This window comes from Mirounga leonina, unplaced genomic scaffold (genome assembly GCF_011800145.1).
Source record: "Mirounga leonina isolate KUSES-001 unplaced genomic scaffold, KU_Mleo_1.0 Mir_175, whole genome shotgun sequence".
In the NCBI taxonomy this organism is placed as follows: Eukaryota; Metazoa; Chordata; class Mammalia; order Carnivora; family Phocidae; genus Mirounga; species Mirounga leonina.
The window spans coordinates 23442757-23463174 of record NW_023270453.1 but is presented as its reverse complement, the minus strand read 5'-3'; the positions used below and the strand labels follow the sequence as shown (position 1 = coordinate 23463174).

The 20418-nt window shown below is 52.1% G+C and overlaps 1 protein-coding gene across 11 annotated transcripts; it reads left to right on the top strand.

The window, feature by feature from the left end:
* The first annotated feature begins 1990 nt into the window (after positions 1 to 1990).
* SRRM2 (serine/arginine repetitive matrix 2) lies at positions 1991 to 20094 on the top strand. Of its 11 annotated transcripts, none has more exons than XM_035022030.1 (16): positions 1999 to 2185; positions 3934 to 3992; positions 5435 to 5706; positions 6580 to 6687; positions 6872 to 7036; positions 7209 to 7286; positions 7699 to 7761; positions 7864 to 7896; positions 8099 to 8149; positions 8331 to 8423; positions 9075 to 9270; positions 10287 to 16984; positions 17725 to 18009; positions 19089 to 19202; positions 19332 to 19442; positions 19534 to 20094. In XM_035022030.1, exons 3-16 carry the CDS (start codon positions 5465 to 5467, stop codon positions 19541 to 19543), a joined length of 8247 nt encoding a protein of 2748 aa, XP_034877921.1. In that variant the 5' UTR covers positions 1999 to 2185; positions 3934 to 3992; positions 5435 to 5464; the 3' UTR covers positions 19544 to 20094. The 11 variants fall into 11 exon arrangements, with proteins under 11 accessions (XP_034877919.1, XP_034877921.1, XP_034877922.1 ...); XM_035022029.1 differs by lacking the exon at positions 1999 to 2185 and adding an exon at positions 2340 to 2874; XM_035022028.1 differs by lacking the exon at positions 3934 to 3992 and having other exon boundaries at positions 1991 to 2185.
* Positions 20095 to 20418: the final 324 nt, after the last annotated feature.

Below are 20418 nucleotides of genomic sequence, written 5' to 3'. Positions count from 1 at the left end.
GTTACAAATACTGAGTGGGAGAAGAAAGAATGAACCCTGCAGGATTGGGTTGGAATTAGACAGTGTAAACTCTTGGATGTACACATGCCATCCATTTCCCAGCTCTGTTCTCCAAGAAGTAATGATGCCACAGTAACTCTAACTGTACAGCAGAGAAACCACACTGACCACCCTTCATAAACACACAAACTCTGGAAAGTATGTACCTCTTCATGTTATGCAGTGAACACAATCACTTCCGTGATCTCTCCTGCCCAAAGTGTGGAACCTGAATCTAAACAGGATGAAACATCAGACAGACCCAACTTGAGGGACATTCTACAAAATAAATGGCCCATATTCTCCAAAACTGGCAATGTCATGAATTGCAAAGAATTATGAACTGTTCCAGATTAAAGGCGTCCAAAAAAGACATAACTGAATGCAATGGATGCACGATTTTGAATTTTTTACTATGAAGGATTTATTGGAGCAACTGACACTTCAATAAGGTCTGCAGATTATTGTATTCAGTCTTATTTTCCTGATACTGAAAACTGGACTGTGGATATGTAAGGGAATTCGCTGTTCTCCCCATAAAAAAGAGTGAACACTCATCCATGAGATTGTCACGAGATCAAATCAAATGTGCTGATTCACATACTGAATTCAGCACAAAACGTTGGGTAAATACAGGGAAGGATCATCATTGGTAAGAGGATCTCACAGGACAAGGTGGGTTTTAAGAAACCACCAGCTCGGGTGCAGAACGACTAGGCTTCAACAGGGTCTCCTGGGCCACTCGAAGGGTTCCGCTCACGGAAGCGGGATCCGCAGGTGCCCAGGTTCCAGGAGGCAGGGTTTCAACAAGGCCCCGGGCGCGGCCAGCGGGCCAGTGTTCCCACACGAACCAGCGGGCCTTCCAGTTCCAGCTCCCGAGAGCCGGCAGATTAAAAAGGAAATTTGCTAATAGCCAATACAGAGCCCCAAACTCAAAGGCACGGCCGCCGGATTCTGGGACTTTCGCCCACTGGGTCCCGGTGAAGGTGCCAGAACCCCGAGATGACCGGTACCGCCAAGGGCGAGCCCAAGGTCGGCTGGCCGGCGGCAGGCTCTGTGCCCAGCTGCTTTCAGCTCTGTTTCGAGACAGCACAGCTAGTTCTCCGGCTTAAAAAATAGTTATTAAAATGGTCACGGGAGACACTCTGCATGATGGTGAAAAATTAAGGGTGTTTGTGACGTTTCTGCCCTGCCACGTTGAGCCCGTCCCGGGTTCTGTAGAACATGGCGTCGCCGCCCGGCCGCCTTACCCGCAATACTAGTACGAAAATCATCCCCAAGGGCAGCCAGCCCGGTTCAGCACCGTCTGCAGCGTGGAAGCTGCCAACACGTCGGCCAGCTAGTGTAGCCCTCGCCTCAGGCCCTGGGCCTGAACCCGGCCTCTTAAGTTAGGAGCGTGCCCGCCGCTTGGAGTCTGCGGGGCTTCTCCCGGGTGCGGAAGGCCGGGGGTGAAGCGGCGGGAGGCACACCCCGAAGGGCCCATGATCACAGAGAAGCAGCTCTGTCGCTAGACTCGGACCATCAATTCCAAACATGGGGAGACAAAATGGCGGCCGTGTCCCCGGCAGAAGCCACATACGGGTTCCGCGGCACGCAGGACCTACAACTCCCAGAGTGCTCTGGGTCGAAAGTGGGAGGGCGGGGAGCGCGCTAGCATCCCTCGAAGTGGCCCTGGGCCCTGGGCCCCGCCCCCTCCCAGCGGAAACCCTGTGGAATACGTGGCCCGCTCCGGTCCGCTCACCCGCCCTTCTTCGCACTGGCCGAAGGGACTCGTAGTTCACTGGCAACGGTGTTGACCCTCCCTCGGGTCTTAAGAAACTACAGTTCCCGATGTAGCTTCCGCGCCTGCGCACAACGCCGCAGGGCGTACTACGGTTCCCGGCGGGCCCTGCGACGCGCGCGGGTGCGTGCTGACGCACTTAGTTGGTCGTGCTGACGTGCAGCGCGGCCCAGGCGGGGTGCGAGTGGCGCAGTCGGGAGCCCGCTGCGGCCCTTGAGGAAGCGAGGAGGCGTCGGTGTCGGCTGAGGCGGGCAGACCGGCGAAGCGAGGCGGCAGTTCCAGGCCCCGAGGGACTCGGGAGCTTGAATAGCAGCGGCGGCAGCACCTCTCCCCCTCGGAGGCGGCGGGTGGAGGCGGCGGCGGCGGGTGAGAGGGTGAGGGAGCGCGCGAGCCGGGTGGGGGAGGGGCGGCGGCCCCCGGCGCGAGGCCAAAGCGCGCGGAGAACGGTCCAGGCCGCCGCGCGCACGCGCGCTCGCCGCCCCTAGCTCACGCGGACGCCCTCGCTCGCCTGCCTCCCCCCCCCACCCCCCGCCTTCCTTCGGTTCCTGTCGCGCGCGGGCTTTTACTGCCCTTCCCCTCCCCCATGGCAACGGCTCGCGCCGCCGACTGCTCTCGGGCTCGCGCGCGCTCGCGACGAGGACGGGAAGCGTTCGCCTCGGCATTTCGCCTCCCCCACGCGTGCGGCCGAGGAGGCCCTCCCGCGGCTGCCCCTTCCGACATTTTCTCGGCGGGGAGGCGGCGGCGGCGGGGGCCTGCTCCCGGATCTCTTTCTTCGAACCTCTCCGGCCTCCGGCTTCCCAGTTCCTCCCGCGGGCCTGCGGTCCGGCGCGGAGCCTCCCAGACTCCTGGGCGCCACGCAGCCCCCTCCCCCATGCCTCAAGGCCGAAAATAGGCCTTGGCGGCGCCGCCGCTGCAGGGAGGCCTGGGACTGGGTGCCGCGCATATTGGGGCCCTTCAGACTCGTTACTGTCGGTCTCGAAGCGGTGGGGAGAGGAGAGCTCCAAACCTTGGTTTTCTTTTTTTCTTTTTTTTTTTGAAAGACGTGTTCAGCTCAGGTACGTAAAGGCAGACCGTGTACTTTTCTTTTTCATAAGTGTGTTTTTAGTTTTCCACTTACTCGTTGTCTTTCAAAAGTTGTGTTAAAGCTGGGGAGGCCGTTGGAGCCCTTCCTTGGGAAGAAAACGCTGGGCGCCGACTCAGGGATTATTTGGCACCCAACCCTTATGAACCTTCGTTTCCACTCACGCTTATCTAAGATGTCGTCTGGACCAAAAACTCAAAAAGAGCGTCTCGTTGTCTTTTAAGTGTGTGGCTTTAGGTTTTGTCTTGGAACTATTTAAAATTTGGGGGGTTCCATGGTGTCCGCCCAGCTACCAAAATGCCCCCTTACTGCGCTTACCTATGTCCATTTTCCTGCATACCCACCTCGTTTTTGGCGCGTTCCTTTTCTTATCTCAGTATTGAATTTCCAGATTGCCTTATATCTCTTTGTTTGGCGTCGTGATTAAATTTTCCAGCAAAAATTCTGTTGTCTTGCTTTGCAGCTTATATTTATTCTTTGACTTTAGCTTGGGTAGGTTGAGTGCTCACAGTTTGTGGACCCCAGTTAAGAATGCCTGTTTAAGTTACCTGGTTTTGATGATTTTTCTGTGTGTTGGTGTTCCTCTTTGGTCTTTCCTTTTAGTGTTTTGAGGGCTGTTTTGCCCCGGGGCGGGGGGGGGGGGGCTTGTTCCCTAAAAGTTCTACAATTCGTTGTGTTTTAAAACCCTTTCCTTAGCTATTGGTTTTCCCTCCTAAGGGAGTGGGAGGATTTTTGTGTGAGGTGGTATGGAAGTGTGGGTGAATGGTTAAGCTAAAGAATTAATTGTATGTGAGAAGCATTCTGTAAGGGAGGCAGAAATTAGGTGGGGTTTAGAGAGGCAAAGAAGGACCTAGGTTTAGAGTGGGGAGGGTTGGTATTTGAGAAAACAAAAGTGAAGGTTGGAAGATAGAGAAACTGATTTCTTGTGCTGTAAAGAGATTTTTCTTTTTTTTGAATGTGCATTTCTACTTTTCCTAGATTTAGCCTCATTTGTTATTCCTTTACCTTAGTGTTGTTTTCTTTTTGTTTTCAGCCCTCTTGAGTGCTACTGGGATTGGGCAAGGATCCAGCCTTTAGAGTTTGGGGATAGAGGTACAAGCAGTTCTGGAATTGGGCAATTTTCCTTCCATTCACTGTCTTCCCATACTTATTTTTGTTGTTGTTTGTTTTAGTACATTCTTCCAGGTATTTGTGTGCTGTTTTTTTATTCTGGAATTTTAAAAAGATAGCATTTCTTTTTATTCAGTTTTATCTATTAATCTCTCCACTTGTTTCTTGGGTTTTGTCTGGGGGTAGTTTTCCCTCATTTATGCTTTGTGAAGCTGTCTTCGACAGGATGAGATGGGGGAAGAAATAAAGTGCATATAATAGGGAAAAGGAATAGAGTATGCGTAGCTAAGAAATCTAACCAGAAGAATGGGAGCTTGAGGGCTCTTCAGAGCCATGCTGGGGTAGGGACAGGTTGAGAGGATAGAACTTGGTAGAACGCACGGAGATAAGATGAGAGGGATAAGGCAGGCCTCGAAGAGAAACTCTAGGAAGTGAGATACAGGGTATTGATAGGGAAAGCTGACTGATGTTAGTGAATGGGGGGTATAAAGAGGGGGCTTCTGAGTAAGTTTAGGGCAAGGAATGTAGAGGGTATGGGAACAGTTGGAGCAGAGGAGGCTGATTTGATGTATTCAGAGCATTGAGTTGAAAACAGGTGATGTTAAAGAGGAACTAATGAGACTCGGGTGAGCTGCAAATCATGTAAGAAATCCAATGGGAAGGAAATTAAAGGAATAAGATACCAGGTGAGGTAGTTGATAGGAACTTATTGATAATTGGAATCCAGGAAATGGTCTCTTACCTCTGGGAGGTAAAATACAAGAGGATTCTACATCCAAGGTTCTGTGTTTCTGATACGCTTACTGGCCTTTATTCTTGAATGTGAGGGTGTACAGGACACTTGGCTTATGTCAGGAACCAATCAGTCCACCTGTTCAAATACGTAGGGGTTGTTTAGTCTGTTTTGTTTTCATAACAGTGTAGTCTGAAGTTCTCAGGTCAGTTCTTAGAAGAATCTTTGAACTTGTATTGTGGGCCTTAGTGGCCACAGATCTGTGGTGGTGGTTGTGCGCTGTTTGGAGGCCTCAGTAGGTTACCAGATGTTAGGAATTAGATTAGTTGGTGGAGACAACACTTGTGCTTATTGGGGCCAAGGGAGAATAAAGAGGCAGTGTGGAGAAATTAGAGAGAAACGGGTTTCTTGTTTTCTTAGGGTGGAAAAGAACATCTAGGTGCAAACAGAAATGGAAATAGCTCTTGCACTTTGGGGGGAAAGGTTGTAAGAGCTGGGCTGTGATTTTAATGGAAAGTATGGGAAGGATAAGGAAGGGTTTTTGTTAGGAGACCAGGAGGATTAAGTAGCTAAAGGAGGTTTAGTGTGGAGATTCATGTTGAAATAGATGAAGGAGAACAAGGATTTGGGTGGTGGTAAGTGGTTAGTTTGGGGTCAGGGGCCTGACCCGTGTTTCCCCGCTCCCCCTCAGGAGCGGTGGTGCCCCCCCGGGCACGGGGCCATGTACAACGGGATCGGGCTGCCGACGCCCCGGGGCAGCGGCACCAACGGCTACGTCCAGCGCAACCTGTCCCTGGTGCGGGGCCGCCGGGGTGAGCGGCCTGACTACAAGGGAGAGGAGGAACTGCGGCGCCTGGAGGCTGCCCTGGTGAAGCGGCCTAATCCTGACATCCTGGACCACGAGCGCAAGCGGCGCGTGGAGCTGCGATGCCTCGAGCTGGAGGAGATGATGGAAGAGCAGGGGTGAGGGGAGGGCTGGGGGAGAGCCAAGCACTGAGTGAGTGCAGAGCTGGGGGAATTAGGTGGGATGTAGGGAGCTTAGGGCTGGTTGAAGAGGCCTGAGAGGAGTTGTAGGAGGGGAGGAGATAAAGGAGCTAGAAAATGGAAGGGAGTTAAGGGACAGCTCAAGGTGGGAGATGAGGAAACTGTGTCTGTGACAAGAGGAAGCCTCAGGGAGTCTGAATTATTTAGGTGGAGGCACATGGGGAAAGAGGGGAGCCATAGAAAAACAAAAATGTGCTTTAAGGGGAGGTGGGAAAGCAGGTACCAGGGAAGAGAAGAGCTAAGGTATAAGCTGACAGGTGGTATTGGTAGAGAAGAGGAAGTAAATGGATTGAAGGATTGAGGCTTTGGAAAGTACACAAAGGCAGGAAAACAGGAATTGGAATAATACCTGGATAAGAGGGAATCATGAGTTGGGTAGGGAAATGAAATTTTGGAAAAGGGGCACAGTCAGGCAGAAGAGCTTTTAGAGCAGTGGTTTTCAAACTTCAGCAGTGGCACCCTTCTTACACAATGTACTTTCGGAATCTCAGGAAATACCTGTTGTTGAAGTTGGGGAGGAGCACCTGGAACTCTGTTTAACTTTCCTCTTTTGGCCCCTGGAGTGTAGCATGTTTAAAATCCACTGTTCTAGAGGCTATAGTAAGTGGAGAGAAGATAACAGGAAAAGATGAGAAAGATTTAAGAGAAAGGCCCTTTGGGGGACAGTGAGTTGAAAAGTTTTTATGTGTGCATGGAAAGGGAAGGGATCCTCTTGGGAATGAGGAAACTGTAAACCCGGGACTGGGGAAAGTGCCTAGTCAAACTTTAACCCTGAAGGGATTTGTTCTTTAGGTACGAGGAACAGCAAATTCAGGAAAAGGTGGCTACCTTTCGACTCATGTTGCTGGAGAAGGATGTGAACCCTGGGGGCAAGGAAGAGACCCCAGGACAGAGGCCAGCGTGAGTGTTTTCACTATCACTTATTTGCTTTGGACGCTAAATAGCTGCTTCTGTTATTCTCTCTTCTTGTACATTCTCCCTGCTCTTATCTTCTTTTCCCTGGCCCATTTGGCTGCCTACAATTGTGTGAATATGACTCTGTTCTTTGCTAACTCCTTCTGACCTTTGCCTTTTTTACCCCTAGGGTAACTGAGACTCACCAGTTGGCAGAACTGAATGAGAAGAAAAATGAGCGACTCCGTGCTGCCTTTGGCATCAGTGATTCCTATGTGGATGGCAGCTCTTTTGATCCTCAGCGTCGTGCTCGAGAAGCTAAACAACCAGCTCCAGAGCCTCCCAAACCTTACAGGTACTCAAGGCCAAGAATCTATGTCAGCTTCTTTTCCTGATTCTGTGTACTCTGTTACTTGTGAGGGTTTTTTGGACTATTTCCTATCAAACTGTTCTGATTTTGTTTTGAAGTTGAAATGTCTTAAAATTTGTCTTAGCACTCATCCTGCATCTTTTCATCTTTCTCCAAGTCTTGTCCGGGAGTCCAGCAGTTCTCGCTCACCCACCCCAAAGCAAAAAAAGAAAAAAAAGAAGAAAGATAGAGGACGGTAAGTTAGTTGGAAAGTTACTCTAATAGCCAGAGCACTAATCCTGTCGTTTTCTTTCTCAAGAAAATAGTTCTTGGAAGCAGGTGAGAGTTGTCAGGGAAGAGGGAGTTACCCTTCAGATTTCAGTCCGAGAATGAATACGTTTCTTCAGTGGGGAAGGGTTGATTCTGCAGTTCTGCCAACTAAGAACTAACCAGCAACATCTTAAATTGGATTTTTTTTTTCATTTTGAGATTTGTTGCTTTATGCTAGAGGTACTTAAGTCTCTTGGAGAGTAAGTCTGAGACCTTGGTGCTGTTAGACTTTTTTTTTTCCTTGCACTTAGAAGAAGCCTCTTTTGGAGGTGGATTATAAATGGGAAGGTCAGGGAAGGAGCCGAGCAGAATGACTTTGTTTTTGAACCCATCTTTAGCAGGTCAGAGAGCAGCTCTCCTCGACGAGAGAGGAAGAAGAGCTCTAAGAAGAAGAAGCACAGGTATGAGGTGGGGAGTATGTGGAGTGATTGGAGAGGCTTGAGGAGTCCAGGCATAGGTATTGGTTCATGTTTTTTTCTTCTCCCCTCCTCCCCCTCTAACAGGTCAGAGTCTGAATCCAAAAAACGGAAGCATAGGTAAGAGCTTTTTGGGGCATAAAGGGCATAGTGGCACATGGAATGGTGAGCCAGGTTGGCCTTGCCTGTTCTCTAGGGGGTTTCTTGGAATGTAGCTCAATTCTTAGTTCTTGCACTGTTAATTCTCTGATTCTTTCCATTTTACTTTTGGTTTTATTTTAAAATGATGATTATTTTTAATAATCTTACTTTTATTCGTCAGGTCTCCCACTCCAAAGAGCAAACGTAAATCTAAGGACAAGAAGCGGAAGCGGTGAGTGACTTTGTGTGGATTGGAGGGTAATTTGCTTAACAAGTAGGTGAAGAAGACTACTTGGTGGGGGGGGGATAGGGGAGAATTAGTTATGTCCTTGACAGATGGTAGAGGGTTGAGAGATGGATGAGAATCCAGTACAAGTGTGACAGAACCCTGAGTTGTGGTGGCCTTCCTTCAGGTCTCGAAGTACAACACCAGCCCCCAAGAGCCGTCGGGCCCACCGTTCAACATCTGCTGATTCTGCTTCCTCTTCTGATACTTCCCGCAGTCGGTAAGGGGTGGTCCAGGAGGAAGGGAGGGAGAGGGACTTGTGGGTTAATCAATTTAATATTTATTGAGCGCCCACGGTGTGCTAGGCGCTGCACAGACCATTCGGAAGACACGGTCCCTGCCCTCTAGGAGCTGACAGGCTAAAGCAACAGGATGGACAGACATATACATTTCCCCTTCTCTTTTTTTTTTGTTTTTGTTTTTGTTTATTTTGTTATTTTTTGTTTTGTTCTGATGTATATGGACTGCCAGAATAGGGGGGGTGGTGGTTTGTTCGTGGTGTCTGGGGGAGGAAGGAATCCTTACCCTGGCTTCCTTAATCGGGGAAGGCTTCCTGAAGGAGGTGGGCTCAGAGGTGAGTTGTGAATGAAGTGGGTAGGGAATGGGCAGGGTGGAGGGTTGGAGGAGGTTGGGGGAGGTGAATAAAGGGGTAGAGGGAGAACGTTTTTGGGGACTGTGTTGGGAAGAAAAGGACCAAAGTGAATTGGACTTGAATTTTCATGTGAGTGATTTGAGTCGTATGTGTAAGAGAAGGCTTTTTGGAAGAGGGTTTGTACATTCAGGAAAGGTGGATGGGAGCTGGGGAGGGGGTTCTCTGTTCTCCCCTGAGCTGATTTTCTTCCTCTTCCCTGCCCTCAATTACCTTCCTCAGGTCTCGAAGTGCAGCAGCAAAAACGCATACAACTGCCTTGACTGGGCGAAGTCCTTCCCCTGTTTCAGGGCGTCGAGGGGAGGGAGATGCACCTTCTAAGGAACCAGGTACCACCAACATAGGGCAGCCTAGCAGCCCAGAGCCCTCTACAAAGCAGCCTAGCAGTCCTCATGAAGACAAAGATAAAGACAAGGAGGTATGTTACTGAGTTAATGGATGTTTTTTGGGTTGCAGGGTTAGGACTGGTATTTGAAGAGGAGGGAAGTGAAGTTTTGAAAGAAGTGAATTTAGTTTTTTTAATGCATTTCTCTTAGTTACCAAGTTTTTTTCATATTGGCAAATTCTTTAGAATTATGTGTTTTAAACTTGACTGCTTATTAATAGGTTTTACGTCAGTATTTTATACTTTCATGTACAGCTTGGGGAAGTTTTTTTTTTAATTATATTTAGTCGTAGTACTTATAATGTGTCTAGTTTTTTATTTTGTTGAATGCTGGGTGTAGCTAAGGGTTTTTAACCCATTGGGTTGCTGCCTGCAATTTGAAAACACTACTATATCTGTCTTTTCAGTACTTTTCATCTTGTGGTTATTCTCATTGAGCCCTATTCACGATGCTTTCCTGTTTCAGCTATTACATAAATTGCTCTTCGCTAAATTCTTAGCTTTTTTGTCCATTTTCCACGTCATCCAGAATTCCTTTTCTAAATTACAAGTTGGATCACAAAAATCTCATGTTTATAGCTTTTATAACTTGGTCTATTTTTTCTTTTGTATAGTTCATCATAGTCTTATTTATATAAATCATGTCATCCAATTTTTGCTTTTGTTCTTTTCAGTATTTTTTTCAAGGGTAAAGTTAGGTGCCTCCCACTTTGGGAAACCGCTTTGTTTCTCCGTTTTAAAAAAGTGCCCTTTTTTTAATGTCGTGGCATTTTGTTATGGTGGTTACAAAATACCATGCATTAGTTGTTTGCATTGTGTTTTTTCCTGGATAATAAGAGTTTTAAAGTGATAGCTTGTCCATATTTTTGTGTTTTTTCCACTTTTTGTATAATCTTTTTGTTAATGACGGCCTATGGTGAGGAAAGAGACCAGTTGGTGTAATGGGGTGTGCAGAGAAAAATTTCATTGGGAAGGGTGTTGGGCTCTTACGGGTGATGGGAAGTTTTGGTGCTTACATTCCTATCCATACTTTTTTCCCCTGCTCTTAGAGATCTGCAGTTCGACCTAGCCCCTCTCCGGAAAGGAGCAGCACAGGCCCAGAACCACCTGCTCCCACTCCGCTCCTTGCTGAGCAACATGGCGGCTCCCCACAACCCCTTGCAACAATTACGTTAAGTCAGGAGCCTGTGAACCCCCCATCTGAGGCTTCCCCACCCCGGGGCCGTTCACTAACTAAGTCTCCTGAGAAACCACCCCAGTCTTCTTCAGAGAGCTGCCCACCATCCCCTCAACCTACCAAAGTTTCTCGACATGCCAGCTCTTCCCCAGAAAGTCCTAAACCTGCACCAGCTCCTGGGTCCCGCCGAGAAATTTCTTCTTCTCCCACATCCAAGAGTCGCTCACATGGCCGGGCAAAGCGGGATAAGTCACATTCTCATACCCCTTCTCGAAGAGTGGGGAGGTCCCGTAGCCCTACCACTACTAAGAGGGGACGATCTCGGTCTCGAACCCCTACCAAGAGAGGTCATTCTCGGTCCCGGTCCCCTCAGTGGCGTAGGTCCCGGTCTGCACAGAGGTGGGGACGATCCAGAAGCCCCCAGCGACGTGGCCGCTCTAGGTCTCCTCAGCGACCAGGCTGGTCCAGAAGCAGAAATACCCAGAGAAGAGGCAGGTCTAGATCAGCAAGGCGAGGCAGGTCACACTCTAGATCCCCAGCCACTAGGGGCAGATCTCGTTCTAGGACGCCAGCCCGTCGGGCCAGGTCTCGCTCTAGAACACCTGCCAGGCGCAGATCACGATCCAGAACACCCACTAGACGTAGGTCTCGCTCTAGAACACCAGCCCGGCGGGGCAGGTCTCGCTCTAGAACACCTGCTAGGCGCAGATCTAGGACCCGATCACCAGTACGACGGAGGTCTCGTAGCAGATCACCAGCCAGGAGAAGTGGCAGGTCACGCTCTAGAACCCCAGCCAGACGTGGTCGGTCACGCTCTAGAACCCCGGCCAGAAGAGGGAGATCTCGGTCTAGAACACCTGCAAGACGAGGACGGTCTCGGTCTAGGACACCGACAAGACGAGGACGGTCTCGGTCTAGGACACCTGCAAGACGAAGATCTCGTAGTAGAAGTGTGATTAGACGGGGAAGATCTCACTCTAGAACGCCACAAAGAAGAGGCAGGTCTGGTTCATCATCAGAGCGGAAGAACAAATCCAGAGCGTCACAGAGAAGTAGGTCCAACTCAAGCCCAGAAATGAAAAAATCTCGCATTTCTTCAAGGCGGAGCAGGTCTCTCTCTTCACCACGGTCCAAAGCAAAATCTCGCTTGTCTCTGCGGCGAAGCCTTTCAGGGTCATCTCCGTGTCCTAAACAAAAGTCTCGGACACCACCAAGGCGCAGTCGCTCTGGATCATCCCAACCAAAAGCTAAATCTAGAACACCACCAAGGCGAAGTCGGTCTGGTTCTTCTCCTCCTTCTAATCAGAAATCTAAAACACCATCAAGACAGAGTTGTTCCAGTTCATCTCCTCAACCTAAAACGAAGTCTGGAACGCCACCAAGGCAAGGGTCTGTAACAAGTCCCCAGGCAAATGAACAATCTGCCACACCACAAATGCAGAGCTGTTCAGAATCACCTGACCCTGAGATGAAATCTACAACCCCTTCGAGACATAGCTGCTCTGGGTCCTCCCCTCCTAGAGTGAAATCAAGCACATCTCCAAGACGGAGCCGATCTGAGTCGTCGTCTCCACAACCCAAAGTGAAGGCAGTAACGTCACCAATCCAGAGCTGTTCTGGCTCCTCTTCTCCAAGTCCTAGCAGGGTGACATCCAAAACACCTCCAAGGGAAAGCAGATCAGAGTCTCCTTGCTCCAAGGTGGAATCTAGACTGTTGCAAAGACAAAGCCATTCTAGGTCCTCCTCACCAGATACCAAAGTGAAACCTGGAATGCCACCAAGACAAAGTCACTCAGGATCTACTTCTCCATGCCCTAAAGTAAAGCCCCAAACTCCATCGGGACACGATATTTGTGGATCGAAGTCACCATGTTCCCAAGAGAAGTCTAGAGACTCATCAGCACAAAGTTCTGGATTCTTCTCTCTCTGTCCAGGAGTAAAGTCTAGCACACCACCAGGAGAGCTGTGTTTTGCCACCTCCTCTTTGCAACAGAAAGGACAATCTCAAACTTCACCAGACTCTAGATCTGATGCTTCAAGTCCAGAAATGAAACAGAGTCACTCTGAGTCTCCATCTCTGCAGAGCACATCTCAGACACCTCTTAAGGGTGGCTGGTCCAGGTCCTCATCTCCAATCACTGAGCTGGCACCCAAATCTCCAGCAAGACAAGAAAGAAGCGAATTATCCAGTCCTAGGCTAAAATCTGTAATGTCTCCTGAGCAGAGCAAGTCTCAGTCTGACTCTACCCTATATCCTGCAGTGGACTCTAAATCTCTTCTGGGGCAGAGTAGATTGGAGCCTTCTGAATCGAAAGAGAGAACAGGCTTACTCCTTCAGGAGGATATTACTGTGTCATCTCCTAGACCAAGAGACAAATCAAGTCCTCTTCCAGTGCAGGATAAGCCTGATTCCCCACCAGTACTCAGAGAGACTCCTAAAACCCCATCAAGGGAAAGAGGTGGTGGTGTTGGATCATCTCCAGATACAAAAGACCAAAGTGCGTTAGCTAAGCCAAGCCAAGATGATGAATTAATGGAGGTGGTAGAGAAATCTGAAGAATCCTCAAACCAGGTCCCCTCCCATTTGTCTCCGGAACTTAAAGAAGTGGCTGGAAGTAACTTTGAATCATCTCCTGAAATAGAAGAAAGACCCACTGTGTCTTTAACTGTTGACCAAAGCCAGTCGCAGACTTCTTTGGAAGTAGAAGTCCCTGCAGTGGCCTCAACTTGGAGTGGGCCACATTTTTCTCCAGAACATAAAGAACTGTCTAATTCTCCCCCAAGGGAGAATAGTTTTGGGTTACCTTTAGAATTTAGAAACTCAGGTCCTGTTGCAGAAATGAATACTGGATTTTCTCCTGAAGTTAAAGAAGATCTGAATGGATCTTTTCCTAATCAGCTGGAGACAGATCCATTTGTAGATCTGAAGGAACAATCAACAAGGTCCTCTAGACGCAGTAGTTCTGAGTTATCCCCAGATGCAGTGGGAAAAGCAGGAATGTCTTCATATCAGAGTATTTCTTCACCGGTACTTGATGCAGTACCCAGAACACCATCAAGGGAAAGAAGTAGCTCTGCATCTCCTGAACTGAAAGATGGCTTACCCAGAACCCCTTCGAGGAGAAGCAGGTCTGGGTCTTCTCCAGGACTTAGAGATGGGTCTGGGACTCCCTCAAGACACAGCTTATCTGGGTCCTCTCCTGGAATGAAAGATATACCTAGAACACCATCCAGGGGGAGAAGCGAATGTGATTCTTCTCCAGAACCAAAAGCTTTGCCTCAGACTCCTAGGCCAAGAAGTCGTTCACCATCATCCCCAGAGCTCAACAACAAGTGTCTTACCCCCCAGAGAGAGAGAAGTGGGTCAGAATCATCAGTTGAACAGAAGGCTGTGGCTAGGACTCCTCTTGGTCAGAGAAGTCGATCTGGATCTTCTCAAGAACTTGATGGGAAACCAAGTGCATCCCCTCAAGAAAGAAGTGAATCAGACTCTTCTCCAGATTCTAAAGCTAAGACACGAGTACCGCTTAGAGAAAGGAGTCGCTCTGGCTCATCTCCAGAGGTCGAGAGCAAATCCCGACCTTCTCCTCGGCGCAGTAGATCTGGCTCATCTCCTGAAGTTAAAGATAAGCCACGAGCAGCACCCAGGGCACAGAGTGGTTCTGATTCCTCTCCTGAACCCAAGGCTCCTGCCCTTCGTGCTCTTCCCAGACGAAGCAGGTCAGGTTCATCAAGCAAAGGCAGAGGCCCTTCTCCTGAAGGAAGCAGCAGTTCAGAGTCGTCTCCAGAACACCCACCCAAATCCAGAACTGCTAGAAGAAGCTCTAGGTCCTCACCGGAGCCCAAGACCAAGTCCCGTACTCCACCTCGCCGTCGCAGCTCTCGATCCTCTCCTGAGCTGACTAGGAAGGCCAGACTCTCTCGAAGAAGCCGCTCTGCATCATCCTCACCGGAAACCCGTTCTAGAACTCCCCCAAGACGCCGAAGAAGTCCTTCAGTCTCTTCCCCAGAGCCAGCTGAAAAGTCAAGATCCTCACGCCGCCGGCGCTCAGCTTCATCCCCACGTGCTAAGACAACTTCAAGGAGAGGCCGTTCTCCGTCACCAAAGCCCCGTGGGCTCCAGAGGTCCCGTTCCCGTTCAAGGAGGGAGAAAACCAGAACAACTAGACGTCGAGATAGGTCTGGATCTTCTCAGTCAACCTCTCGGAGAAGACAGCGGAGCCGGTCAAGGTCTCGGGTCACTCGTCGGCGGAGAGGAGGCTCTGGTTACCACTCAAGGTCTCCCGCCCGGCAGGAGAGTTCCCGAACTTCTTCCCGACGCCGAAGAGGCCGTTCGCGGACACCCCCGACCAGTCGGAAGCGGTCCCGCTCACGTACCTCACCAGCCCCATGGAAACGTTCAAGGTCTAGGGCCTCTCCTGCCACTCACCGGCGATCCCGGTCCAGAACACCTCTGGTCAGCCGCCGTAGGTCCAGGTCTAGAACCTCACCAGTCAGTCGGAGACGATCAAGGTCCAGGACATCAGTGACTCGACGAAGATCTCGATCCAGAGCATCTCCAGTGAGTCGAAGGCGATCCAGGTCTAGAACACCACCGGTAACCCGCCGTCGTTCAAGGTCCAGAACACCGACACGCCGGCGCTCCCGTTCTAGAACTCCACCAGTGACCCGAAGAAGGTCTAGATCTAGGACTCCACCAGTAACCAGGAGGCGATCTCGAAGCAGAACTTCTCCTATCACTCGCAGAAGGTCGAGATCCAGAACATCCCCCGTCGCCCGTAGAAGATCTAGATCTCGCACATCTCCAGTAACTCGAAGGAGGTCCCGCTCTCGAACCTCTCCAGTGACACGCCGCCGATCTCGGTCCCGAACACCTCCAGCTATTCGGCGCCGCTCTAGGTCTCGGACCCCACTGTTGCCACGCAAACGTTCTCGAAGTCGCTCTCCACTTCCTATCCGCCGCCGTTCTAGATCCCGTACTCCGCGAACAACTCGGGGCAAACGGTCCTTAACAAGATCTCCTCCTGCCATCCGAAGGCGTTCTGCATCTGGAAGTAGTTCTGATCGTTCACGTTCTGCTAGTCCTCCAGCAACAAGGAATCATTCTGGTTCTCGGACACCTCCAGTAGCACTCAATAGTTCCAGAATGAGCTGCTTCAGTCGTCCTAGCATGTCACCAACACCTCTGGACCGCTGTCGATCACCTGGAATGCTTGAACCCCTTGGCAGCTCTAGAACACCCATGTCTGTCCTGCAGCAAGCTGGTGGCTCCATGATGGATGGTCCAGGTCCCCGAATTCCTGATCACCCAAGAACATCTGTGCCAGAAAATCATGCACAGTCTAGAATTGCACTTGCCCTGACAGCCATCAGTCTTGGCACTGCTCGGCCGCCTCCATCCATGTCTGCTGCTGGCCTTGCTGCAAGAATGTCCCAGGTTCCAGCTCCAGTGCCTCTCATGAGTCTCAGAACAGCCCCAGCTGCAAGCCTTGCCAGTAGGATTCCTGCAGCCTCTGCAGCAGCCATGAACCTGGCCAGTGCCAGGACACCTGCCATACCAACAGCAGTGAACCTGGCTGACTCGAGAACACCAGCTGCAGCAGCAGCCATGAACTTGGCCAGCCCCAGAACAGCAGTGGCACCTTCTGCTGTGAACCTTGCTGACCCTCGCACCCCTACAGCCCCAGCTGTGAACCTAGCAGGAGCCAGAACCCCAGCTGCTTTGGCAGCTTTGAGTCTCACCGGCTCTGGCACACCCCCAACTGCTGCAAATTATCCCTCCAGCTCCAGAACACCCCAGGCCGCAGCCCCTGCAAACCTGGTGGGTCCTAGATCTGCACATGCCACAGCTCCTGTGAATATTGCCAGTTCAAGAACCCCTCCTGCCTTGGCACCTGCAAGCCTCACCAGTGCTAGAATGGCTCCAGCCTTGTCTGGTGCAAACCTTACCAGCCCCAGGGTGCCCCTCTCTGCCTATGAGCGCGTTAGTGGCAGAACCTCACCACCGCTTCTTGACAGAGCCAGATCAAGAACCCCGCCGGGAGGCCCAGGCTCCAGAACCCCACCATCTGCCCTGAGCCAGTCTAGAATGACCTCTGAGCGGGCTCCCTCTCCTGCCTCTAGAATGGTCCAGGCTCCCTCACAGTGTGTTCTTCCTCCAGCTCAGGATAGACCTAGGTCCCCTGTGCCATCTGCTTTTTCTGACCAGTCCCGAGCTTTGCTTTCCCAGACCACCCCTGTAGTAGGGTCTCAGTCCCTTTCCTCTGGGACAGTGGCCAAGACCACGTCCTCTGCTGGTGACCACAATGGCATGCTCTCTGGCCCTGTCCCTGGGATGTCCCATCCTGAGGGTGGGGAACCACCTGCCTCCACGGGGGCCCAGCAGCCTTCCCCGTTGGCCGCCCTGCAGCCGGCAAAGGAGCGGCGGAGTTCCTCCTCCTCCTCCTCCTCCAGCTCCTCCTCTTCGTCGTCATCATCATCGTCTTCCTCCTCCTCCTCCTCTTCTGGTTCCAGTTCTAGCGACTCAGAGGGCTCTAGCCTTCCTACCCAACCTGAGGTAGCACTGAAGAGGTGAGGGGCTTGACTTTTACAGCTGATTGTATGGGGCAGGTTTGGGGGGATGGTTGGTGGTGGGGAGGGAAAAGCCGTATCCAGAGGTTCTCTGCTCTTTGAAGGAGGTACGGGAACCTTGACCCTTAAGCTGGGGGTAGAAGAGAATGCTGGGGGGGCGGGGTTGGGGCGGGGGAGGAGCGGGTCAGATAAAAGTCTCCAAAGGTTCATTCTCTAGAGGATAATGATGAGTTTTCCATCTCTACAGAGGACAGAACTAGAGGAAATGGACTTAATTTTACAGCAGGAGGGATGGCAGTTAGACCTCAAGAGGAACTCCCTGGGCTGGAAGGATCTTCAGAGGTCATCCCATCCCTCTCCCTGCCTCCAGGCAGGACGGCCCCTCCCCCAGCCAACCCGCACACATGGGGGCCTCCCCAAACTGTGGCTCTCCGTGGAAGGAGACCACCCAGCTCGCCTTCCACACCTGAGCCCAGGGGCCTTATTCCTCCATCAGGGACATTCTTGAGGTTTAGCCTTGATCCCTTGTGCTGCGGGCCCCAGCCTGTTGCTTGTGTTAGCAGAGGTTGGGTCAGCTCGGGCCACCGCTCTCCAGAGAATGCGCTCACTGGCTCTCAGCTTGGAAAGGGCGCAGGGCCTTTCTGCGGCACCCCTCCCCCACTGCCGTTCCTCCAGGCCAAGGAAGGTAGGGTTGGGGCTGGGGCAGCTTGTCTCCTTGTGACGCTCTGCTTCTCCCACAGGGTACCCAGCCCCGCCCCAGCCTCAAAGGAGGCTGTTCGAGAGGGACGTCCTCAGGAGCCGACCCCAGCCAAGCGGAAGAGGCGCTCTAGTAGCTCCAGTTCCAGCTCCTCCTCCTCTTCCTCCTCTTCCTCCTCCTCTTCTTCCTCTTCCTCCTCCTCTTCCTCCTCATCCTCCTCCTCTTCTTCCTCCTCTTCGACTTCTTCCTCCCCCTCCCCTGCTAAGCCTGGCCCTCAGGCCTTGCCCAAACCTGCAAGCCCCAAGAAGCCACCCCCTGGCGAGCGGAGGTGAGTGCTGCCTTGCTTGAGACGGAAGGGGTGCGGGGAGACCCTGGGTGTGAGATCCCTGCTGGGAGTCTCAGGTGCACTGTGGCGTCTGGTTAGGTGGGAGGAGTTGGGTTCTGCTCTCCCTACCGCCTTCGCTGTGCCCTGTTGTGGCAGAGGGCTGCACCGTCCAAGTGGGTGCTCCAGTCAGAGTTGTGGAGTCCTAGGTACCTTCCTCTCCCTGCCCCTGACATGCAGCCTGTTCCCTGCTCCCAGGTCCCAGGGATACAAGCTTTTAAATCTCCCCATTGCTACTGCCAGGGCTCCGGTCTGGCCACCGTCATCTTCTCCCGACTCTGTCCACAGCCTCTTCCCTGTCTCCCTGCCTCCACGCCATTCTCTTCCACACGTAGCCAGAGGGATCTTTCTAAAACGCACATCTGGTTACTTCCCTCCACTCCACAAATCCTTCCGGGACGCCCTGTGGCCTGCAGGATAAAGCCCCACCTCTGCGGGAATGGCGTGTGAGGCTCTTCACCAACTGGCCTTGCCTGCCCTGTGTTCTCCTCTCCTGCCCGCCCCCACACATGCCCTGTGCTCCAGCCATACCCAGCGCCTTGCAGTCTAAGGAGAACCCCATGCCTTTGGACATGCTGTTCCTTCTGCCTGGAATTCCCTTGTCCGCCTGGTGAACTCCTCGTTCTGCAAGACTCCGCTCAAACAGCACCTTCGAGAAGACTACCCTGCCCCATCCCTGCCCCACATCCCCTTCCCCCGGGTCCCCAGACCCATTGTACATCGGTCCTTGTGGGGCTGCTTCCCATACATGGGGCCAAGTGGGCCTCCCTTCACCACCAGACTGAGCCCCTCCAAGGGCAGGGACTGTCTTTATCTTTGCATCCCCCGCTGCACCCCGTGCCCTGCCAGTTGGGGCACTCGGTGGATGGTGTGCGGGCGGATGGGTGAGTGAGCAGACAAAGGTGGGTCTGAGGCTGGCCCTGTGTGGTATGAGGTTTGGTGGTCAGGACCTGGGGGGTGGTCCTGAGTGCCGGCTGGTGGGTTTGAAAGATTCTGGTGCTATGGGGACTTACTCTGCTCCCCAGGTCCCGTAGCCCCCGGAAGCCAATAGACTCCCTCCGAGACTCTCGGTCCCTCAGCTACTCGCCTGCGGAGCGCCGCCGCCCCTCGCCCCAGCCCTCGCCTCGGGACCAGCAGAGGTAGGGCCTCCTGTCAATCACCAGCCCAGCCTGGCCAGCATGGCTCTGTGAAGAGTTGAAAAGGTCCAAAGGTGCCAGAGGTTGGTGTTGCCTTGCGTGTGGTCTGATGTGTGTCCTGTGTCGTTGCAGCAGCAGTGAGCGGGGTTCCCGCAGAGGCCAGCGTGGGGACAGTCGCTCCCCAGGCCACAAGCGCAGGAGGGAGACGCCTAGCCCCCGCCCTGTGCGGCACCGCTCCTCCAGGTGCGTTGTCCTGACACTCCAGTGCTTGGTCCCCTTCTGAGTTGCCCCAGCACTGGCTGGTCTCTGCACTGATTCCTTTTTTCTGTTGCAGGTCTCCTTGAATCTTTCTGGGGGGAAGTCCACCACACCCCAAGTTCTGGAGCTGCAGGGAGTGTCCCCTTTCCCCAGCAGAGCCATGGGGAGGGGTCCTTGTCTCCCCCCCCCTTTGAACCCTGGCAGCATCTTGGGGGAGGGTTCTCTCCTTTCCCTCCCCCCCTTTTTTCTTTGTTCCTGTGAAATGTTAATCTCTGTGAGTTTTTCCTGGTTCACGTTTTGGGGGGTTTGGGGTGGGTGGGAATGAGAATGGGAGTTGCGGGAGGGGATGATACAGTTGGGGACACCCTGGTCTTGAGTTGAAGGGGCCTGGGAGGCAATGATGCCCCCTTTTACCCCTGAGTTCCTGGGGGGCGGTGGTTTGGAACTTGGGAACTTTGTGTGAGGTGTTCCTGGAAGGAAGGGGCAGGAGTGGAAATTAGTTGGCCCCTACTGCCCCCCCAGTGAGGTGGTGGCCCCTCCCCCAACTTTTCTTCACGTTTCTTAAAGGCATTTTGGTTTTTTTTAAAATCTGTACAGCAAGAGCAACTTTTTCTGTCAAATAAAAATGAGAAATGCAGGAATTGGGTCTATACATGATTTATTAGGGGTGGAGAGAGAACTGTTCTACTCTGACTGCTCCCCCTCCCCCCAGTGCACTCTCTTGGCCTCAGAGGACATGTGTTGGGTGGATCTAGGCTTTGGGTCCTCCTTAGAGCCCAGGCTAAAGCCCATACCCTGGCTCCAGCTTGCTTTTGCTCCTGGCTTCTCCTTAGCTCAGAAGCTGCCTGGGAGCCTACCTACTGGCAGGAAGTCACTAAAGGAACAAAGCCCCAAACCTTGGGTCTCCAGGTTCCTCCCAGTCCTCTGCCAGTGGGCTCAGAGGGGCAGGCTGGGGTGGGGG